General features: G+C 39.5%; 2 protein-coding genes and 1 long non-coding RNA gene across 6 annotated transcripts in view; 1 reads left to right on the plus strand and 2 right to left on the minus strand.

Annotated features, from left to right (window-relative positions):
* Nucleotides 1-4887, minus strand: part of LOC134454517 (uncharacterized) — a 55703-nt gene extending 50816 nt beyond the window's left edge. The window contains exons 1-3 of the mRNA XM_063205577.1: nucleotides 4407-4887; nucleotides 869-1017; nucleotides 112-207 (exon numbers count right to left, since the gene is read on the minus strand). Of these exons, the coding sequence (XP_063061647.1) occupies nucleotides 112-207; nucleotides 869-1017; nucleotides 4407-4431 (270 nt within the window). The 5' untranslated portion in view covers nucleotides 4432-4887. The remainder of the gene's footprint in view (nucleotides 1-111; nucleotides 208-868; nucleotides 1018-4406) is intronic.
* A 2679-nt stretch (nucleotides 4888-7566) lies between these two features.
* On the minus strand, nucleotides 7567-8955 carry LOC134458355 (uncharacterized). The gene is made up of 3 exons (XM_063210641.1): nucleotides 8941-8955; nucleotides 7951-8765; nucleotides 7567-7594 (listed from the first exon to the last, which is right to left on the minus strand). Exons 1-3 carry the CDS (start codon nucleotides 8953-8955, stop codon nucleotides 7567-7569), a joined length of 858 nt encoding a protein of 285 aa, XP_063066711.1.
* Nucleotides 8956-13502: 4547 nt separating this feature from the next.
* On the plus strand, nucleotides 13503-20417 carry LOC134454525 (uncharacterized). Of its 4 annotated transcripts, none has more exons than XR_010035845.1 (7): nucleotides 13503-13861; nucleotides 15064-15133; nucleotides 15384-16004; nucleotides 16190-16265; nucleotides 16374-16589; nucleotides 16827-16971; nucleotides 18770-20417. It is a non-coding gene; the product is annotated as an uncharacterized LOC134454525 (long non-coding RNA). The 4 variants fall into 4 exon arrangements; XR_010035844.1 differs by lacking the exon at nucleotides 13503-13861 and having other exon boundaries at nucleotides 14202-15133; nucleotides 15384-15476; nucleotides 15914-16004; XR_010035843.1 differs by lacking the exon at nucleotides 13503-13861 and having other exon boundaries at nucleotides 14202-15133.
* The last annotated feature ends 930 nt before the right edge of the window (nucleotides 20418-21347 follow it).

The following is a 21347-nucleotide window of genomic DNA, read 5'->3' on the forward strand; positions in this document are numbered from 1 at the left end:
ATAATGAAGTCATTTTAGCGATACGCATATCGCCACTCTTGATATCGCGATTTTGATACATTTTCGATATATTGTGCAGCCCTAATTGTAAACCATTAAGTGTTGCCTCACCTTATTCTCGTCATCAAACAGCAGAAATCCAAAAGATTCCTCCAGCTCCGTCTCAGTGTAACCGCATTCTCGCTTCTCGGCTCGAAAGGTAGCATACTGCCAAATTAATGCACAAATGCAAATCAGTTTTACTTAACGATATGTTATTAATTCGTTTTTACGATAAGATTTTTACAAATTTTTACATTAATTATATTTTTTGCTATACTCTACATCATCAATAACCTCAGTTATATGTCTAAGGATGGTTATTATGGGAAATATATTTCATATTAAAGAATGTGCATTCATGCAAAAGTAGACTTAAAGGGACACTGTGTGAGATTTCTAGTTGTTTATTTCCAGAATTCATGCTGCCCATTCACTAATGTTACCTTTTTCATGAATACTTACCACCAGCATCAAATTCTAAGTTTTCATTATGACTGGAAAAATTGCACTTTTCATACATGAAAAGGGGGATCTTCTCCATGGTCCGCCATTTTGAATTTCCAAAAATAGCCTTTTTTAGCTGCAAAAATGACTGTACTTGGACCATACTAGAAAATATTTGTTTCATACTTAGTACACTTTCATGTAAAGATCACATTTGGCAATAGGCAGCCCAATTTCAATAAGTAGCATAGTTGCAGTACCTTTTTTGACCATTTCCTGCACAGTGTCCCTTTAACAAAAGGTGCTTATTTTGGCGCCTCGGTCAATGGGATAATCTTGACCCTCCTACGTATTAGACGGCTCTCCTTGTCGCCATACTCACCCTGGTCTGCAAGGCGTGGCTGTTGAATAAGTGAGCAGAGCTGTATTGGAAACACTTCCTGGAGTCGTCATAGAGATAGGAGCTGTGGAGGAGGGGCATGATGCGGTCATCATACACCTCCGTTCCCGGCAGCACCAGCTCCATTAGCTCTGCAGAGAAGAAGAAACAGAGACAAGACTTTTTTTCCAATATCTTGGGGTCAGGTTAAGCCTTTATTTACACAAGACAGTTAAATGCTTAACAATGAAAGCTTTGAACCAAATATTTCCACCTGTCCAAAAGAGGAGAAATTCTCAATAAAACAGATGGTGTATTAGTTTGTAATAATCCTACATTTGTCTTGTTGAACAATAATACAAAGAACAGAACATACATTTCATATCATTTTAATATTAATAAAGAGAAAGTGAATCCCATTTTCATTAATGCCATTTCAAAATTGGGAAATTGTGTCAAGTCAACTTCTAAATTGTCAATGTGGTACGAACATTTGCGAAGGAGTACCATACATTATACTTTACAAATGATACTGTATTGAATTATTTGAATCAATTCCTAATTATCACAAAAGTTCTGATGGCTTTGCATATTGTCATATAAAGTTTGAATGAAATGTTTGCCATGTCAGATGGTACAACAATCAATGCTGCACTAAATGACACATTTTCAGTGCTGCTAGGATAACTTGATGCAATATACATGCTTGAATAATAATACATAATTAAAAAAAAACGAAAGCATTTACATATTAATGTAATCAGACACAACAACACAATTAAGCTTACATATTTTCTCTGGATGATATTAATGGATTTCGTTTTCATTTTCAAATTTAAGTTATACAGTTTTTAGAATTTACAATTAAACATTTCTGCCAGATTATACTATGACTATTATGATGTAAATAAACTTAATTATTCATTTTACACTCAGCGTTTTAGACATTTACATTAAGGCCATACACTTAGACTTGCAGAACATACAAAGGCAAATTGTAAAACTGCATCCACCAAAGTTAATAAACATTCCACAGGCCTACCTGATTACATTCAAATTACAGACGTCTTTTTAAATTGAAATATCTGATTTTTTTATGCTGGCTCAAAATGCAGAGAGGTTTCGTTTTTCTGACTTTGAGGACATAAATGTGTTATAATGCAGAGATGCTCATCATGATAAAAAGAAATTGGTCATCTGTTATTGGGCACTAAATGATTTTGTTTAAGACACAATAGGCCTTGCAAGTTTTGGTTTTGCTGTTTGATTGGCTTTATTTTTGTGATTTTATTTACCTTGGTCCTCCTGACCCCTCTTTGTTTTATATCTGCTTTGTACGGGGCAAATGGCCCAAAGTAGGCAATTTTAAAGTAGTTATTTTAAATAAAAGGCATTCAAAATATAGTTGATTAATAGATTATTGAATTACTATAAATGGTGCATGCACTGCTGAAAAGGCATGGGGATTTCTCAATTCCTTTTGTGATCAGCAATCGGCAGATCATGATTTTGGTGATCGGTGACCGGTCAAAAAAATGCTGATCGGTGCATCACTATAGTCCTCTATTTCGTGCTGACAACTTTTTCCAGTTTTAGGATTAAGCTTATTTGTCCAAAGTTGCTAGAGGGGGTTCAGAATCTGTCTGTTCTCCAATAACTCCCAATAATTTGGGAATGATATTCAGTAGCTGTTTAAGCACACTTTTATTCTGTATTGTTGAAAGTAAATTACAATTATTCAATTTTTTCATTGTTGTTGTGCTATTTGTAGGAAGGCCCATTCAAAGTGAATGAAAGCTCTAACATCATTCTAGAAAGCTGTACAAAAATCTTCCAGCATAATCAGTAATCGTACACAGATTTTTAATAGTTTCAAAATCTTGTTTGGATGTGCTGTTTTCATAATCTTTAACATTATGCTGTGGAGTGGAGGGCATTGGCATGCTTATGATTAGGTCAGGGGGAGGGTTTTTTTTTTCTTTTCAAACAGGTTGAGGACCACTGTTGATGATGTAGCAGTTTGCAGTTTTAGATACCTTTACCAGTAAATATAAATATTTGTATAAATATCGTATTAACATATTGATTTTGGCCTCTCGTGTACTCGTAAACTGGGGTTTGGAACACACATTTCAAAACGGTGGTTTAAAAAATATCCCATTAAGGGATATTAAGGCACCTGTCACAATTGAGTTTTCATCCACATGTCATATGTGAACGGATAACAAAATAATTGCTTTTAAAAATAGTGTGCCCATAACCAGCACCTGAGGCAGGTAGACACTGACACTTTTTTTTACTGAGAAGACTTTTTCGATCTTGTTAAGCTAACTTACATTATTTCCCCTTTTTGAGTTCAAAACGTTTCATTGGTCATGAATGAAATTCATCTTGTATCTTTTTGTCACAACTCTCAAAGCAGTTCTTCATCAACACATTGTCATGGACCCAAAGATGATGCAAGCCCATGGAAAGGCAATAAGCAATCTAAAACAGTCAAACAAATTCCAGCATAAGGAAATACACATAACTTAGTCACAAATTAGACCTAAAGACGTTAAACAGTAAACAGTCTATTACATGATAGTAATAAAGCAACGGAATATGCATTTCTGATACATCAGTCTGTCCGGCCATAACAAAGATAAGCGTACTTGTTTATTGTCATACCGGTTACCCCTAATTTGTTACATGCTGTTGTATGCATAGGCCTATTCATTTATTGCCTGCATAAAATGTTGCTCAAATTGTTCATCAGGATCCACACTTACTCTGTTACCAGCATATTACACTGTTTCCTACTGATTATTATGTTGGACCATTTGCAATATTACTGACATTTTGCATGTAACTGTGAGCTACAAGGTGAATGTGGTCAGAATCTTCCTGAAGAAAGATTCTGACCACACCATCATCAATGCCTAGTCAATACACTTAGCCTACTCTGACCTACCTAACAACAGTTGGACAGATGTTTTCAATCATATATCGACAGCAGGTGAGCTTGATAAGAATCGGAAATGATCAAAAAGACAACTACAGAGACGGTACATTGTAACACGTGCTTACAACAATAATGACCAATCCAAAATTGGATGTTCCTGAGACGCCAGACACATCTGAAGGTTGCCTAGCAATGTTCTGTCTCTAATGTCAACAACCTATTCATGCCACGATCTGTAAATCTCGACATGTCTCTGATATGAGTACCATTTACTTTTTGCTTTGGTAATAAGCAATCGTGGACCAACAGCGAGTACGGCAATAATGTCACACTGACTTCTGTGGCTTAGTATGTAAACCTCGTGTTTATTTCTGCTCATAACGGCAGCTAAAGTTGGCCTGTTACTAGCTGCGTGCGTCACACTGAAATGTTACACCACTGCTGCTGCGACACATTGGAGGACATATTAGGGCCAAGTCCACAGCATTGCCCGGCCGTATACCGGCATAAAAAGCATAGTTTACTGCCAAATTGACATAGCACGTGTTTCGTACAGTGAATAGCAAAATATGATATAGAAGAGCGTTGGTAAATCACCATTGGCAATATCGTCTTCTTCCATGGCTTAGTCTTCCGCCACCATTTTTACATCCACTCCTAAATAGTCAGGGGATATTTGTCCTCAACGACGAAATCATCCGATGTTGTTTATGGTCTTGAAAACAGCTCAGCCGATTTTGTGACAGACTCTTTAGACTTAATCCATTTGCAAAGATGTACATAGAATTATAGAAAGACATCGCCACACATGTCGGTCCTGAAAACTACAGCCACACTGTTAAACAATAATCAGGAAGCATTCCGGAGGCCACGCCATTAAAATCCGTGCATGTTTTCAAGGGAAACGCCGCTGAAATCCTTAAATATTATGAATACCTTACAATTTCGAGCAGGGGCGACCCGCCAGAATTTTTAAATCTCACTGAAGCAGTCCAAATTGAAACAGAAACTTAGGAAGTACACGAACTCCGCGTCGGCCATTTTGCGATTTCCTCCCTACCTTCTTCTCGCTAGTGGTCGCTACGCGCTGCTCTACCAGCAAACAGCTTCCTGGCATTCCAAAATCCATTCTTTCAGACTTCTAGGCTTGGCACCTGCTACTGAATAGAGGCAGCACGAGGCTTTTCGATTTTCCCCTCACGCAATAAATGACTCACGTTGAGCTGCTGTTCTGGACAAGGAATTCGTCAGTACATTTTCACATTGGTATGTTGAAGCATAGTGTGCATGCCAATTGCAACATTCTTTCCATAAAAAAGAATAGGCTAATATTGATAGACTGATGTGCCTGAAGTCTTATTAGCTTAGACAGACAGGTAATTGGCTGGTAAAAGTAGGCCTATTTTCCTGTCAAACTTGAAATGCTGTTTATTACTGACCAGAATGTCAACTGGAAGAATTTTGGTGTCATCTCCTACACCAACATTCAATATGGCCGCCGTTTTCCAAAATGGCCGATTTTCATGACTGTTTCGCTCACAGACCTGTATTAACCTAGACTGGCAATGCCCCTCGAAATTTTCGGATTTCTCAGAGCCTCAGAATCGTAGTCCGCCATCTTGGTGGAGACTCCCGTAATTACGTAATGACGTCATGCACCGATGGTTTTTTTAAAAAATATTTTTTTTTGCAACACTGGTTCACTAGTTAAGTTGGACCAGGCCATGTGTAACGTCTTTAGAACAATAGCTCTAGTATTAGTAGAGCGGCTACAAGGCCAATTTGGCAAGAATCGTGCAAATTATGATACAAGCATGAAACTTGGCAGGTATGTGCCTAAGACCAATACAATCAAATCTACCCGATTGGCCACTTGGCCGCCAGAAAGGGCTCCAGAAATGGATTTATTGCATAGAATTGACCTAGAGATTTATGATAAAAGCATGAAAATCAACGTGTAGACATATACGATCAAATCTACCTGATTGGCCACTTGAAATGGCGGCCATTTTCCAAGATGGCTGCCAAAAAAAAGCCCCAGAAATGGATTTATTGCATAGAATTGACCTAGAAAAGTATGATACAAGCATGAAATTCAACATGTATGTGCTTAAGACCGATATGATCAAATCTACCTGGTTGGCCACTTGAAATGGCGGCCATTTTCCAAGATGGCTGCCAAAAAAGACACCAGAAATTGTTTTATTGTATAGAATTGACTTAGAAAATTATGATACAAGCATGAAATTCAACATGTATGTGCTTAAGATCAATACGATCAAATCTACCAGATTGGCCACTTAAAATGGTGGCCATTTTCCAAGATGGCCACCAAAAAGACCCCAGACATTGATTTATTGCATAGAATTGACCTAGCAAATTATGATACAAGCATGAAATTCAACATGTATGTGCTTAAGACCAGTGCAATCAAATTTACCCAATTAGTCACTTGAAATGGCTGCCATTTTCTAAGATGGATATCCCCAAAAAAAGACCCTAGAAAATGATTTATTGCACAGAATTGTCCAAGCAATTTATGATGAAATTCGGCTTGTATGTGATTAAGACCAATAGGCCTACAATCAAGTCTACTTTATTTACTACTTAAAATGCTGGCCATTTTCCAAGATGGCGGCCAAAAAGACCCTAGAAATTTTGCAAATTGCAAATTTCATATGTGCAAACTGCACATTTGGTGGAAATAATTGTTCACTCTCCTTAAATATGTTAGCATGGATGAGGAAGTGATACAGATATTAAAAATGTTCTGCAATGACACGTGTAGGGGTAATCCCACATTAATTGGTACGGGGAATATTCTTCCTCACGCAAGGGCACCAAAATATGTAGGGTCAACTACAATTAATGGGTATGACGTTAAATGTAAGAAAGTACAATAATGTAATTATAATTACATTAATAAGTATACAATTCTTATACAATTCCAAATATGTAATGTGTTATTACTATATGTGAGGAATAAGAGTATAAGAAATGATGCATGAAGAGTGTGTTAAACTCTTCGCGCTGGGTATCAATAATGTGTAGGTGTGTACTTATGGAATCGTCAATTGTCTAATTAATGATTGCATAAAACACGGCTCATGACTAGGGTTGCCAACTCTCTGGGGAAAAAATAAGGGACACCTCTTATGGGCGGCGCGCAAAAATATGAAGCGGGGTTCAGGGAGCAATTTCCTGCATTTTAACCAATTTTAGGGCAAATGATGTAACTGAGACATTTCCACAGTTAACAGTTTTCACAATTTATTTTGAACACAAAACACGTACAACAATTGCAAGATAATGGACCACGGGAACAGAAAGTGGCTGTGCATTTTTTTCTTCATTCTTTATTTCTTAATGCTGAGCTGCTATACTCTCATTTCTCTCATTGCTTCCATTTGTATTTCTTTTGGCTTCTTGCAGCAGCTAGAAGCCTTTTATTGTTTAGGGCTGCTGAGTAGAACTCTGAGCAAGGCATGCCATAGTTGAGGCTGACAATGAGCTCTGCCTTGATGAGTGCAGTGGAACATCTGTTCCTCACGTCAGACCATTTTGCATTCATGAGGGAGAAGATCCTCTCCACAAAGCCAGTAGATGAGGGGATGCTGAGTAGAAAAGATGCAACAGCCTGGAGGTTGGGCAGGGCAGCTGCCTGGAGAAGCTGCATCCACCTCTCTGCAGTCTGTTTGCTTTGCCAGTCCTCCTGAGGTGCAGTGAGGTGGGCCAAAAGGCCATTTGCGGTCACACACTAGACGTTGTCCATGCAGAGATTTAGCCTGCGAAAAGGGAGCAAAAAATGTTATCAGTGGCAAAGGTTGAAGTTTTACATATAGCTACTGTATATATGCCTAGGCTTCTGTGACAGTGGTGAATAAAATCAAAGCAAATCCAGTGTATTGTTTTATATTTTTGAATACTATTTTAACAACATGTGTTGTCTAATTTATTATCCATCTATATATAAAGATAATGAACTGATTGAGTTGATTGAAGTTGAAAAATGGCACATGTATAGGGCCTATATTTATTGTGTGTATTTATGTATTTATTTGTGTATAATTTCTATCAATTGTATTTATTTGTCTATAGCCATCATGGATTATCATTACACTGGCAATTGCCTCCTTCTTACCTGCCAACCAGGCGAAGCTGTTCAATGATCTTCTCAAGGTCATCAAAAGAAATCTTGCCAGATGTGAGAGAGAGGGGCTGTAGGTTGAAGAGCCAGTTTTTGTCTGAGTAGTCAAACCACTTCTCAAGGTAATCGATGGCATGGTTTAAGAAGGCTTTGAACTCCTGCCTGGCAACATCAGCATCAGATGGTATGAGACGCTGTAGCCTTCTTTTGGTCAGGTACCCGTAGAACTCATCATCTCTTCTCTGCTTCAGGCCTCTGAGGAAAGATTCCATGATGGCATAGAGGTCCACAGCTGTGGTTAAATTCCTTTCTAATTTCTTCACCACTTCTTCGAACAGGGACATGACATTGTTGCAGAATAGCAGATACACTTCGACAGTGTCTGATTCTTCCACTTCAGCAGCATCTTCTGTCAACCTCAGCAATCGCTGCAGGTGCCTTGGACATTCGTCCCCAATGCTGACGAGGTACGACTTCAGTGGAACCCAGTTCTGCAACAGGCGTGTGATTGCAGGGTTGAGAGATAGCCATCTTGTCACCACATGACGCAGGATTTCATGGAATTCAACATCACAAAACTCACAAAACTCTTTCAGGGACTCTCTTCTTTTGGCTGACAGTGAAAAGAAACCAAACACCTTGAGCACTATGTTTTCCACATCCACTGAGAGGCTGTCAAGGGCTTTTTTCAAGGTGTTGTGGATGATGTGTGCATGGCAATTGCCACGCAGGATTCCATCGTTGGTCTCCCTCAATTTGGTGAAGACAGAGTTGTGCCTGCCGTAGTTCACGTTTGCATTGTCTCTGCACTGAAGGCAGAGATTTGCTCCGGCGATAGACCTAGGTTTTGGAGGCAGCTGAGTAACATCTTCGCAATCCCATCTGCGGTCTCATCTGCAGTCTCCACAAAATCAATGACCTTGTTGACTATACCAGCACTAGGGGTGAAAAACTGTACGCCTAAGGGGAACATCTTCCTATTACCCCTATTAGAGGCATCGGTGTGGAGGGAGAATGGGAGAGGGTTTCCATCATTTTTCAGAACTTTGATAACCTCCTCTACTGCCATGGGGGACAGAACATCTGTCACTATTGCTTCAGACTTTGTCCTCCCACAGGACATCTTCTTAGCGATGGCAGAGTCAGACAGGGTCTTTTGATTTAATTTATGTGCGCAATCAGATGAGTTGTAGCTGAGGCCATGCTTAACAGCATGGTAGACATGTGCTACTTCTGCAGCTGTCACCTGTAAATGAGAAGAGAAATTCCACTGTAGGCCAATAGTTTGTGCATAACTGCCTGCTCATTAGTCTATCCATCTATCCATCTATCTATCTATCTATCTATCTATCTATCTATCCATCTATCCATCTATCCATCTATCTATCTATCACTGATTCTTGAGAAAGTGGCTAAAACAGGTTGTAATGTTGACAGAAAAAAACAAAGTGAATTACAAAATTATATGGTATATCCTCGTAGACTAAGGTCTTGGCTTTTCAGAAATGCACAAGGCCAATCTCCCCATTATGTATTTTTTTCAGAAATCAGGCTTTTCTCCGATCATACCTTGTTTTTTGTCAACACCGTCAGACACAATTAAAAGTTATTAAAATTGTATTGATTTGGTTGCATATGTATCTGGAGTTTTTAAGTGATTATGTGTATTTTTTGGTTCACACATATGCCTTTAAATGTTGAAAATTCACTTTTGTTCTATTTTAATACTGTTTCATGTGTTCTAATTTTAAAATATGTACCGTCATACGATGCTTACTTAACGCCTAAATACAACAAACATTTTTTTGTAATTTCACAAATATTCGTGTAGGCTTAAATTGGCTATTACTTTGATATTTCAACAACTCCTGAGGAAAATGTTGTAAGCACATTCCTTTAAAATGTCCAAAACTCCTTCTTACGGTGGTGACTGAAGAACTGACAGTGGTGACAGTAATCTGAGAGTGGTGAAAGTGGCCTAATTAGTACCTGCATTTAGCAAAATAAATAGCCCTCTCAAGTCAATGGCATCTTGCATAAACACTTTATTTTTGTGTGTGCACAGTATGAGCATGTGTTTTTACTTCATTAGTTAGATTACCTAGGAAGTAAGCCACTGGTTGTTGAAAATGTGGTAAAAACAGCTTTTAAGTTGTTCAAATCCAAAATATAGAGGTGTATTATCATAGATGTAGGTCTTGGCTGTGCAGTGAATGCATTGGCCAAGCTCCCCATGTTTAACATTTTTCATAAAATGGGCTCTTTCTTGTTTTGTCAACAGCGGCAGACAAAACACATGTAAACACAGTAAAAACACATGTTTACTGTATTAAAGTGAATTACTTTAACAATTCAACATAACTGTAGATACTTATTGTATGCATATTCTTAAAACATGTCAAAAACACGTAAAACATGTGCTTTTTTGTGAACTCCATCAGATGTCACCACCGTCAGGTTTTCTGACAAAAAAACCTCCAAATGCACCTCAGTGGTGGCTAGAGTATCATTTTGGATCACAATTATTACTAACATGCCTAGTAATGTTTCATTAACCAGCACAATTTAGTATAATATGGAACAACATGATGAGCAGAACAAAATCTGACGGTGGTGACATCTGACGGTGTGAGACAAAAAAGCACTCTTTTAAATATTATGCATTGTTTGTTCACATTAGCCATTTCATTTTCGCTCTGTTTCTTGGGTGCTTCATACCTTTTCTGAAAAAAATTATATTTATTAACATTAATGTAATACAATACTATTAAAACCCCCGACGGTGTTGACAGTTTATGGTTGGGACAGTACCAGTGTCCAAACAAATTAACAAATTGAGGACAAAATAATAAACTTACAGGAGCTTCAGTGATGGTGAAGTAGGCAGTAGAGCTAAAGGTTTGAAAAGGGGTCCTCAGTAATGAAAATTACCTTGTGCATACCTGATTTTATTGTCTTTTAGAAAAAATCTGACGGTGGTGACCAATATGCTGGACACATTTTGAGCAATCAGTAAATAATAGTAAATATTGTTTTACATCCACTATGTGCACATCTGTAGAACCACTTTAATATGGTCTTCCACATCATGGTGATATTGTTCAATTCTGTTAGTGATTTTTGTATTTTAAGTCAATTGAAATGATGATGCCAGTCCTTGGGACAGGCGTTTTTACAGGGTGTGGACAGGTTTATAGCCATGAAAAGTAATAAAATTACACTTAAATATTTCAAACAAAAATGTATTCGTGTGACAGACCCCTTGGCCATTACCTGGGTTCATTTTGTTTGTGAAAATTTAGTTGATTTTCAACAGAATTAATATTTTACTGCAGGGACATGTTTTTGCCAAACTTTCAAGAATCAGTGCTATCTGTCTATCTGTCTGTCTATCTATCTTGTAAGAAATTTATTTTTTTGTATTTAAGTATGCCCATATTATGTATTCTTTATTCATTTGTGTGTTTTCATGTAGCCTTATTCATTCATTAGCTTACTGTATTTTTTTTTCATAGAACATAAAATAATATATCATGCATAGCCTGATAAACCAGCCTAAATGTAACCTTTTGGCGTCCAGCGGGTGGCGCTGGTTTTCCAGGCTATATCATCCATGCAAGTATAGCCGCATTCATTGGATGGGCACCACACACACCAGCTGCGATTGGAAATAGGAACTCACAGGTGAAGTCGCATCATTTCCCCCCGACATGACAGTGAGGCAATTAGCCAGCTGTTATTCATTCGTGCTCGCGTTATATAGGGCCAATAACTTCTGAGCACAATTCATTGTGAATGCAAATGGATCATGATTGCTCGACGTTAGTTTACACATTGTATCGTGACCATAAGATTGTGCGCTGCGCAGGAGACAACCCAGGCACAACTTATACCAGCGAGCGCAGTCCTTATCAGTTAGAGCCCACGATTTAGGCTTTGTGTGTACATTCTGTAAAGACAAATGGACGATTTAGACAATCGAGGTCGAGGACATTCTTTGCAATGAGCGCTCTTTGATTAGGCACATTGTCGCACCCTTGGCCCGTGCTCCGTAAAATAGCCAATCACTCTGCAAGAATTGCGCACTGCACGTAGCAAGGATCCATCTAATTACTCTCCTCCAGTCCTCGCCTTATGCAGGGCCGCGTTAACCCTCGCCGAGGCCCGGTGCAGACGCAATCCGGGGCCCCTACGCCACATTATAATTGAGCCATATTCAAAACGCATGAAACGCAGTCTACACGGTTTACTCCAACACAAAAAAGGGTGCGCTGAACCCCCTGCTGAGTTCACTAGTCACAACGCAGGAAGCATAGCCAGCTGACAGGGAGGAGATTCTGTGCACTGCCGTTTGTCGGCTCAGCTAGAACTTCCAAACAGAAGCACAAGTCTCTTATTTTTGCTACGTTGCTGCCGACCAATTTGTCGAATCGAAACCGTCGTGGTAAACACGTGTTAAATAATTTAACCTCCAATGGCCTTGGAAAGACTGACTGACTGTCAAAGGAAAGTAGCCTAGCCTACTCAGCTGTGTCGCTTGTCGCAACTCGCAAGGAGGGAATCCCTTAGCAGCGAACCACTGCAAAGCGAAGCTGTCACGAAATCCCCTCAAAATGTAGTCTACCATATAGCCTACCAATTAAGAAGTCAGCGGTTTTCATCTAGATGGTGCATTACACTGTATGCAATCATTACAGTAGACTACGGTGCAAATTCGTAATGTTTAGATGTGGATGTATCACACACGTTTTTTTTCTTCCAGATAAGAGCCATTGCTAACTGAACAATCTGCGAGTGGTACCCAGGCATGTTTTAGGCTAACTGAACACAAACCCGAACGCAACGATATAGGCTACGCTGACAGAACATCGACATTATTACAGTGCTTTAGGGAAATGGCCATAACAGTGCTTTTGGAAAATGCGACTATATCATTTTAGTGTTTGCTAAATCCTTGGCTTGCCCTGTTGTTGTCAGACTGTCAGAACTTTGAGTGCTGGTTGGTGCACTTTATGCAGCATTATTGTGAACACTTTTTTAATAGGCCTAACACCTCAGAAGTGATCCTCTCCGCGACATGCAAGACTAATTTGTTTCGCGAACGCAGTTGGTTGCGTGATTTATTTCCCCATGTTTTGACTATAGAATAAGATAAAGTTAGGTTGGTGTGCTGTGCTCTTGTTTGCTTAGCTTACATGATTGCACAAGTCCGTGATCGCTATGCAACCATTACAAAAAGCGATTCCCACTAAACATTGGACGTCGTATAGACGTTGAAATTAGGTCTAAATTGCGTCCGTCGGTCCATGACCAGTTTTGGACCTTAGAATGACGTACAAACTAGGTCCTTTATTTGGACGTCTAATAATGACCCTATTTGTACGTCATTATGAAGTTCAAAATTCGGACGTCAGTCTAGGTCACTTTTTTGGACGTCAAAAACAGGTGAGGGAAATCGACATGATTGTTGTTGTTGCTGTTGCTTTTTTTGTGCTTTTTTTTTTTTAAAAATAGGCCATAGTAGTTTTCCTAGTAGGCTATTTTTTCTGTTCACATCGGGTGGGGAAAGAGTGTGTGGCAATCCCAAACTAGAGATACTCTCCAACGTGCAATGCACGGTGGGACACACTGCCTAAACAGATGTGTCAAAAAAAATAACACATTGGGATGTGTAGACAGCATTGACAGATTATGTGTCATTTCTGTGTAATATTTCACAGAATGTGTGAAACCTGAAGTTAAGAGGTTCATTTCTGGGTCGTGCTACAAGTGAGAAACTAACGGCCGTTTGGCTGTCCAATCGCGTGACTGGACATTTGAAAGCAGACTTCCGCCCGCCTTTTCTACCGTTGGAAATGCAAGATGCGGTGACTTCACTTGACTTCAGACACCGAGAGAGGCTGGCGTAAGTAATTCGCTTTATTGGTATAATTTCGTAACAATTACGTGTGTTGCCGTTAATGTATGGTTAAAATCAAACCCTGCTTCACAAGTTTTGCTGTACGAACATTGGAACAGCCTCAGTGATTCTGTGAACATTAAGCTAGCCTACAATCAGATTTAGCTAGTTATTGATACTCAGTTAGCTATTGATCTTTAACGCTTGCACTATAAATTATATTTATTTTCTTTTAATTCACATGTGGACTAACTTAATGGTTAAATGTGTTGTGTTGGGAAAAGTAAAGGTTTGAAATGTGATATTGGATGGTTTGCTAACATTGGTTGCTAGAATAATAGGGTAACTGATAATTAGCTGGTGTGGAAGAAATCAGGCGGCACTTTACTGATGTGAAGTTTGAAAGCTATTTTCTGAACATAAAAGAAAGAAAGTCTGACAGGATTTATGCAAGGATACTGAAACACCACGGATGGATTGACGTAGAGCTAGTACTGGTAGTGGGGCAAAAGTGGATGCTGCTAGTAACAGGTATCGGAGGGGGCAAGACAAGGGCTAGCTAGCATAGAGGCGATTTTAAACTTCAGCGCTTCAAACGTAAGCAGTTCTGCGTCAAATCATGTAAATCAGACCATCCGCCTCGTACATGATAAAGAATAGCACCAGTAAAAGCAAGCAGTATCCCACTGTTTTGTGTTGGCTCGATGAAAGGTGATACAAACGAATTTCCGAATCACATTATGTCGGCTTGGTTGTAGTTGTTGTGGCCAGTCAATAGACAAGCTTTGAACCGTAGTTCCATGTAAGTGTCGTGGTTTTCACCGTTTCAGTATGTAGTTGAATATGGTAGATCTGGGCAACTGGTCAACGCTGTCGTGTTTTGTCTCGGTAGACCTCGTATGACGGTGTGTTGGGAAAATACCGGCAGTTGTTTCAGATGGAGGGTGCGACGTGCCAGATGTACGCTGTTCGAGGGATAAAACTGACACGCACGAGATATTGTAGGCAATGGTAATTGGTGACGATACCATGACGTTTGAAAAGAAGATTCAAAGTTTGAGTTTTAGGTGGCAGAGTAGAACAGCTGCGTGTGAAGTGTGGCGACTACCAAGGTATCAACACCAGTTATGGCTACGGGATTTTTAAAGTACCTTCAATGCACTGGGAACTAACGTGCTCTCCCCCCCTCTCTCTCCTCTCTTAATCAGGGCCCAGGTCTTGTGGCCACATCTGTCCAAGCTCCTACTCTGATTGAACAGTTAGATGATCAGACTGATGGTAAGTGTGTGTGTGTGTGTTTCCATGTGTATCATATTATTTATGTGATCATGTGTCTAATTGCCATCCACTTACAGGCCCTCTGCCTCCTTTCATTTGTTTTTTTAGATTTTTTTTCAGATTTTTTTTTCTTATTGTTGTATTGTATGCAATTGTGATAAATATGTTACTGTGATATTGTTATAACACAGATACTTTGGTAAATGTGAAATTTAAGTACTGCTGTACAATTTTCTCCTCTCATTTTCAGATGAAAAGTGCTACACAGTTCTCACACATCTTCTGACTCCGAAGCCGCTGCAGTGTAAAATCTGAGATGTCTTTTCTGGTTGACTTTGTGCAGGTATTTTTCAAAGGATAGTTACTTTTAAAACGTCTTAATCTCTAAAAACACTTTCATGCAGAGCCTCTGTTAGGACCTCATTGCGATACATGTTATGACCTTGTCACCAAAATGTCAATGACCATATTTTAACCTGCTATTTAAGGCTGTCATAGCCATATTCTTATAACAATGCAGTTAAGTTCAAGAGAACTATAGTTTGGTGATATGGATCCCAAACGGAAGGGAACAGCAGCGGTTTGTAGTTGTAGAGAACTAATTAGCGCCAAGTGTTGTTAACCTGTTGTTTCTTGTTTACCTTTCACAGTAGCCCATAGCACTTTTGTCATAGAGAGCAACTTGGTCAGTAAATATGTGCCTGCTGTATAAAGTAGCAGTATTTGGATGAGTTACAGCTAACACGGCAAACTTGAGACTGTATATTGTGTGTTTGACAGATTTCTGACAGCGACAGCGATGGTGAGGGAAGCAGTGTACCGAACTCTCAGATGACTCGGACCAGGTGACCAAACCCATGCAAAGCACAATGTGAGTGTACACACACACACACACACACACACACACACACACACACACACACACACACACACACAGACCATGAGTCAACATAGTAGCCCCTACAATATTTTTTCCAATTTATTGCTGTATGCTTACCATATCCATCATGTTGATGTGTGTTAATGCACCCTTGTGTGTGTATGTGTTGGTGTTAGGACTGTGCTGAGGCGTTCCGCCCCCCTCCCCCTCCACACCACTCAAGGCACTGCGGCGGCCCAACCGCAAACTAACGTGAGTACACAACACACACACTTGTGTGCATGCCACGCACTGACACTTTCTCTACAGTGACTTGTCAACTTTCCTTACATTGTGTGTGTATGTGTGTGCGTGTGACAGGGAGATTAACATGAGGCTGGATGCGCTTGGCTCCCTGCTGCGTCCATCACCAGAGGGGCCGGGATTGCTGCGGCAGCTAGCCAATTAAAGGAGGAGGATGAAGGAGAGGAGTCTGACGATGCAGACATCGCCATCGTATGCAGTCCACGCCCTCGCAGGAAAACCAGCCAATGAAAACGCTTGCAGCAGCATCAGCAGAACACACCGGCACGACTGGTAAACTTAAAGATACGCCACAGACCAGACATACACCAAATACAACTAGCACAGGTACACACACACACACACACACACACAGCAGTACATCTGTTTTGTATAGCGCTTTGCCTAGTCAAAGACTTTTTACAGGAAGTATTATAATTCTGTTTTATAGTTGGGGGAAGCCATGGAAAGTAGATCACCCTATACAGCTGATGTGTGTGTCAGTAATATTTATGTGTATGTGTGTTGCAGACAGAGCTTCTGAAGCATGCAGTGGAAGAGCTGTCAGTCAAGCTAAAGGTCCCGCCCTCCAACCTGCTGCTGCTGCACGGACAGGCGGAACTTAACACCTCACACACTATTGGCCAGCTAGGACTCTGCATCGCTGACATCTTTGGTAGGAATGTGTGTGTGTGTGTGTGTTTGCGTTTGGGTGTGTTTGCGTGTGGGTCTGTGTTGGTGCAAGTCAGTCTTGGCTCCTTCCTGATATTATACTGTATAAGTTCATACGTATACCGCATTGCAAAATGAATTTCATATACAGTATATCACGAAAGTGAATACACCCCTCACAGTTTTTGCAGATTTTTGAGTATACATTTTCATAGGAAAGCATTACAGAAATTTCACTTTGACACAATGATTAGTGACCTTTTAACAACTTATTTAGCCGCTTTAATTTCTTGTTCACTCAGAAAAAAGCAAAATACACCCATTAATGTTTGAACATGTACTCACAAAAGTGAGTGCACCCCAGATTAAAATCCGGTAGAGAAGGGGCTGTGTTGGCTCGAATCGTCTTGAAATGAAAAGGGAGGTCATCAGTGTGCGTTTCAACCTTTCTTTGCATTAAACTACATTTTGAGTCTGCATCTGGCTTAAATAGATCGTTGTGAGATTGGAATGCAATCCTATGGAGAATATCATGATCTGCTTCAGTAGTCACAGTGCATGTTGACATGCATGTTTGTTTTAGGTGTATTTCAGATTGCCAATGTTGACAGCATTTATGCATCCCCAAACCATGTTAGTCCCACTACCATGCGTGGCTACTGAGAGGATACACTTTTTTTTTCTAAAACTCACTTGTTTACCACCACACATGCTTGACACTATCTAAAGCAAATTTGTTTATCTTGGTCTCAAGAGAGATGAACAGACCAAGGATATGGATCACTGGAACCATGTTGTGTGATCTGAAGAGACCCAGATAAACAAATATACTTTAGATGGTGTCAAGCATGTGTGGTGGTAAACAAGTAAGTAAAAAAAATGTATCCTATCAAAAGCCAAGCATGGTAGCGGGACTGACATGGTTTGGGGATGCATGGATGCTGTCAACATTGGTAATCTGAAATGCACCTAAAAGAAACATGCATATCAACATGCACTGTGACTACTGAAGCAGATCATGATATTCTCCATAGGATTGCATTCAAATCTCACAACGATCTATTTAAGCCAGATGCAGACTCAAAATGTAAAAGTTCAATGCAAAGAAAGGTTGAAACGCACACTGATGACCTCCCCTTTCATCCCTTTTCATTTTGTTTCGATTCGAGCCAACACAGCCCCTTTTCTACCGGATTTTAATCTGGGGTGTACTCACTTTTGTGAGTACATGTTCAAACATCAAGGGCTGTATTTAGTTTTTTTCTGAGTGAACAAGAAATTTAAGCGGTTAAATATGTTGTTAAAAGGTCACTAATCATTGTGTCAAAGTGAAATTTCTCTAATGATTTCCTATGAAAATATATACTCACAAATCTGCAAAAACTGTGAGGGGTGTACTCACTTGCATGATATACTGTAAGTTGAAAAAGTATGTTCTCAAAATATTTGAATGGCAAGAATTGACACATAGGTGATAGGAGCTCTGGAAAGCCATTTTCAATAATAAAATGCAAAAAAAAGGTAGATACACCGTTTTGCAATAAACTCTTCATACGTATACTGTATATAAATAATGAAATGAAAAATGAATGAAATTAAATTCACTCAGTTTAATGAAGAGCTAAGAAGATATCATGATATCAATGCATGTGTAGTTGATTCGGCTATACTTAGTTTGACTGGTATGCTTCATACCTTTCAATCAGTTAAGTACAACTTGCTATTAAGTATTATTGATGATGTCTCTCTCTCTCTCTCTCTCTCTCTCTCTTCCTTCTTCTTCTTCTTCTTCTTCTTCTCAGTCTGGAACCAACTTCACATCCCTCTTCACTGCACTACTGACACTGAGATGGAATCCACAACCCAACCACTAGTGATCTGCATTGGGAACCTGAAGAGTCTGTCATAACCGCCAGGAATGACCGTGTGACCATTCCCGTTGCAGACGGCCTGACTTGCACAATTGACAAGCTGTTCAAGCTTTACTGGGTCTGCAACTTGTTATATCCAGCACAGCTCAGCTCTGTTTTCACCTTCTTTGAATATGTTTATGACGCTCCCATCTCAACCAACAAACGAACAAAGGCACTACAACTTCTCTCAAAGCTTCCCAGCAGCCCAGTGATCACAACATGTGTTTATGCCCAAAATGTAAATAGTTACTACAGACATCAAGAAAGTAGTTTGGCATCTTTGTCAAGTACACGCTTTGTCAGATGCACAGGATATGATGATAATTTGCAGCCAAGATGGCTGTTCAAGTGTACAAGGACTTACTATGTAGACACCACCTCCGTAGACAACACCAGTCCACAACAACAGAAATGGGAGTATCTTTCAATGACTCTTTTGAATCCACTGACATTCAGACAGCCTATGCAGCTTCAAGTAACACCTGAAGAAAGAGCATTTTGTGTCCCTTCTCAAGGACCGATTCTCCATAATTTACCACTTAATGACAATTTATCTGTGTTCATGCTTGTTAGGATTATTACAGGGAATTATTTTGATTATCATTTTGGCAACACTTTATTTTATCATTACATCTATTAGCTCTAATACATACAGTGTTAATGCCTGTATGCTGTATAAGTAACTTGTAAGGCATGCACTAAGCAAAATCAAACATACGTTAGGCATGTATTCGCAAATGCCTTGTTCATGCACAATTTGGGATTTATTACCTAATATAACCTCAGTAAGGACCTAACAAATGTTTGATTTCGCTTAGTACATGCCTTACAAGTTACTTATACAGGCATTAACTCATTGATACTGGATGTTGCGTTGTGCAACATTGGCCCTGGCGCCTGGAGTTTTGTATGGCATCAGCACCCTTTTCTGCAAGTGCTTTAGGCATCAATGGGTTAACATTGTATGTATTAGTGCTAAGCGATGTAATGTTAAAATAAAGTGTTACCATCATATTTTTAAAAAATATATATGTTGTAAAACTGGACGATTGTGAAATTATATGATGTGGCAGATGTAAGACCCATTGATGTAATGCAGAGTTTTCATTCAGATGAACTGTCTCTTAACCCAAGGTACAATGTCTTTTCTTCCAATATGTTGGAACCTATTTCATAAGAATGTTATTTTCAAGAATATTTAACACTACTTCGAATTTCAAGACTTTCGGGTTTTGTAATACACCGGTAATGTTGTTAAGAGATGATAGTGTACGAGTCATAATCATCAATACTTCATGAAATTCGCAGTGATGTTAATTATTCTTGAAAAAGATCACATTTGTTATCTCCCCCTCTTCTGAAAAGCCTAACAAAAATAATATGACAGTAAAGTTAATGTAATACAATTTTTTTTTTAAATTGAATGTAAACACAACTCTACAAAAAAAAACGTTGCAGAGGTATGTAGTCAAGACTTTTGAAGATTGAACCTTGTAAACAAAAGTGTTTTCTAAATAAAAGTAAACCCCCCCTGTCACTTTCCATGTGATAATTGTCTGTATATTTTGAAAACTAGAAGTTTCAAGGTTTTTAATGCTGTCACTTTTATGTTTGAATGACAACTCACAGAGTTAATTTGAAGTCAAAAAGACGTCCACAAAGATGACGTCAATAAAACCACCTACAAAATGACGTCAAAAACATGTCCTCTAAGACCTTATTTGGACTAGAGATGACTCTAATATGGACGTAGTACAGACGTCAAAAATGGACGTCCATTAGACGTCCGAAAAAGACGTCGTCTGGAGTAACAGTCTGCACCTTCAGATGACCTAAATTATACGTCCAAAAATGACCTAAAAAAGACGTCCTTTAAACGTCATTTTGTTTACTGGGTTATAACACTGACCTTACAAAAATGACTAACGTTGCCAATCTTCTCTTCAATGCGGTAATCCATGCCGGGCTGAAGTTTATCCGTACTTCTGAAGCAAGTGCTGACGACGCCGAGTTTCTCACATCTTTTTTAGACATCCCATCATCAAACTCAAAAAATATTGACCACCGTTTTCACTGGTGGCACACAACCAGAAGCATCTGACTGAAATGATTATTCCGAAGACCTCCGATTCCTGCGTGCATGCAGAGGCGATTCTAGGCTCAGTAGGGGGGCCACGTGAAAATTAAAAAGAAAGAACACTTGTAACAAATCGCCACTTCTGTTCCCCAGCTACAGTCTTGGGGGGCCCAAGCTGCCTGTCTAGCCTGGTGACAAGATATGCATATGCGCCTCTGCTTGCCTACGGATGGCGAAATGCATCAAACATACAATTGATTGTCTCAAAATATCGTTTCATATTTTCCAATCTCACGACGTCCGGGGCCCCCTCTAGTGGTGGGGCCCGGTGCTGCTGCACCGGTTGCACCATAGGATAACGCGGCCCTGGCCTTATGCCTTGTGCCCTAC

This window comes from Engraulis encrasicolus, chromosome 1, assembly GCF_034702125.1.
Source record: "Engraulis encrasicolus isolate BLACKSEA-1 chromosome 1, IST_EnEncr_1.0, whole genome shotgun sequence".
Taxonomy (NCBI): domain Eukaryota; kingdom Metazoa; phylum Chordata; class Actinopteri; order Clupeiformes; family Engraulidae; genus Engraulis; species Engraulis encrasicolus.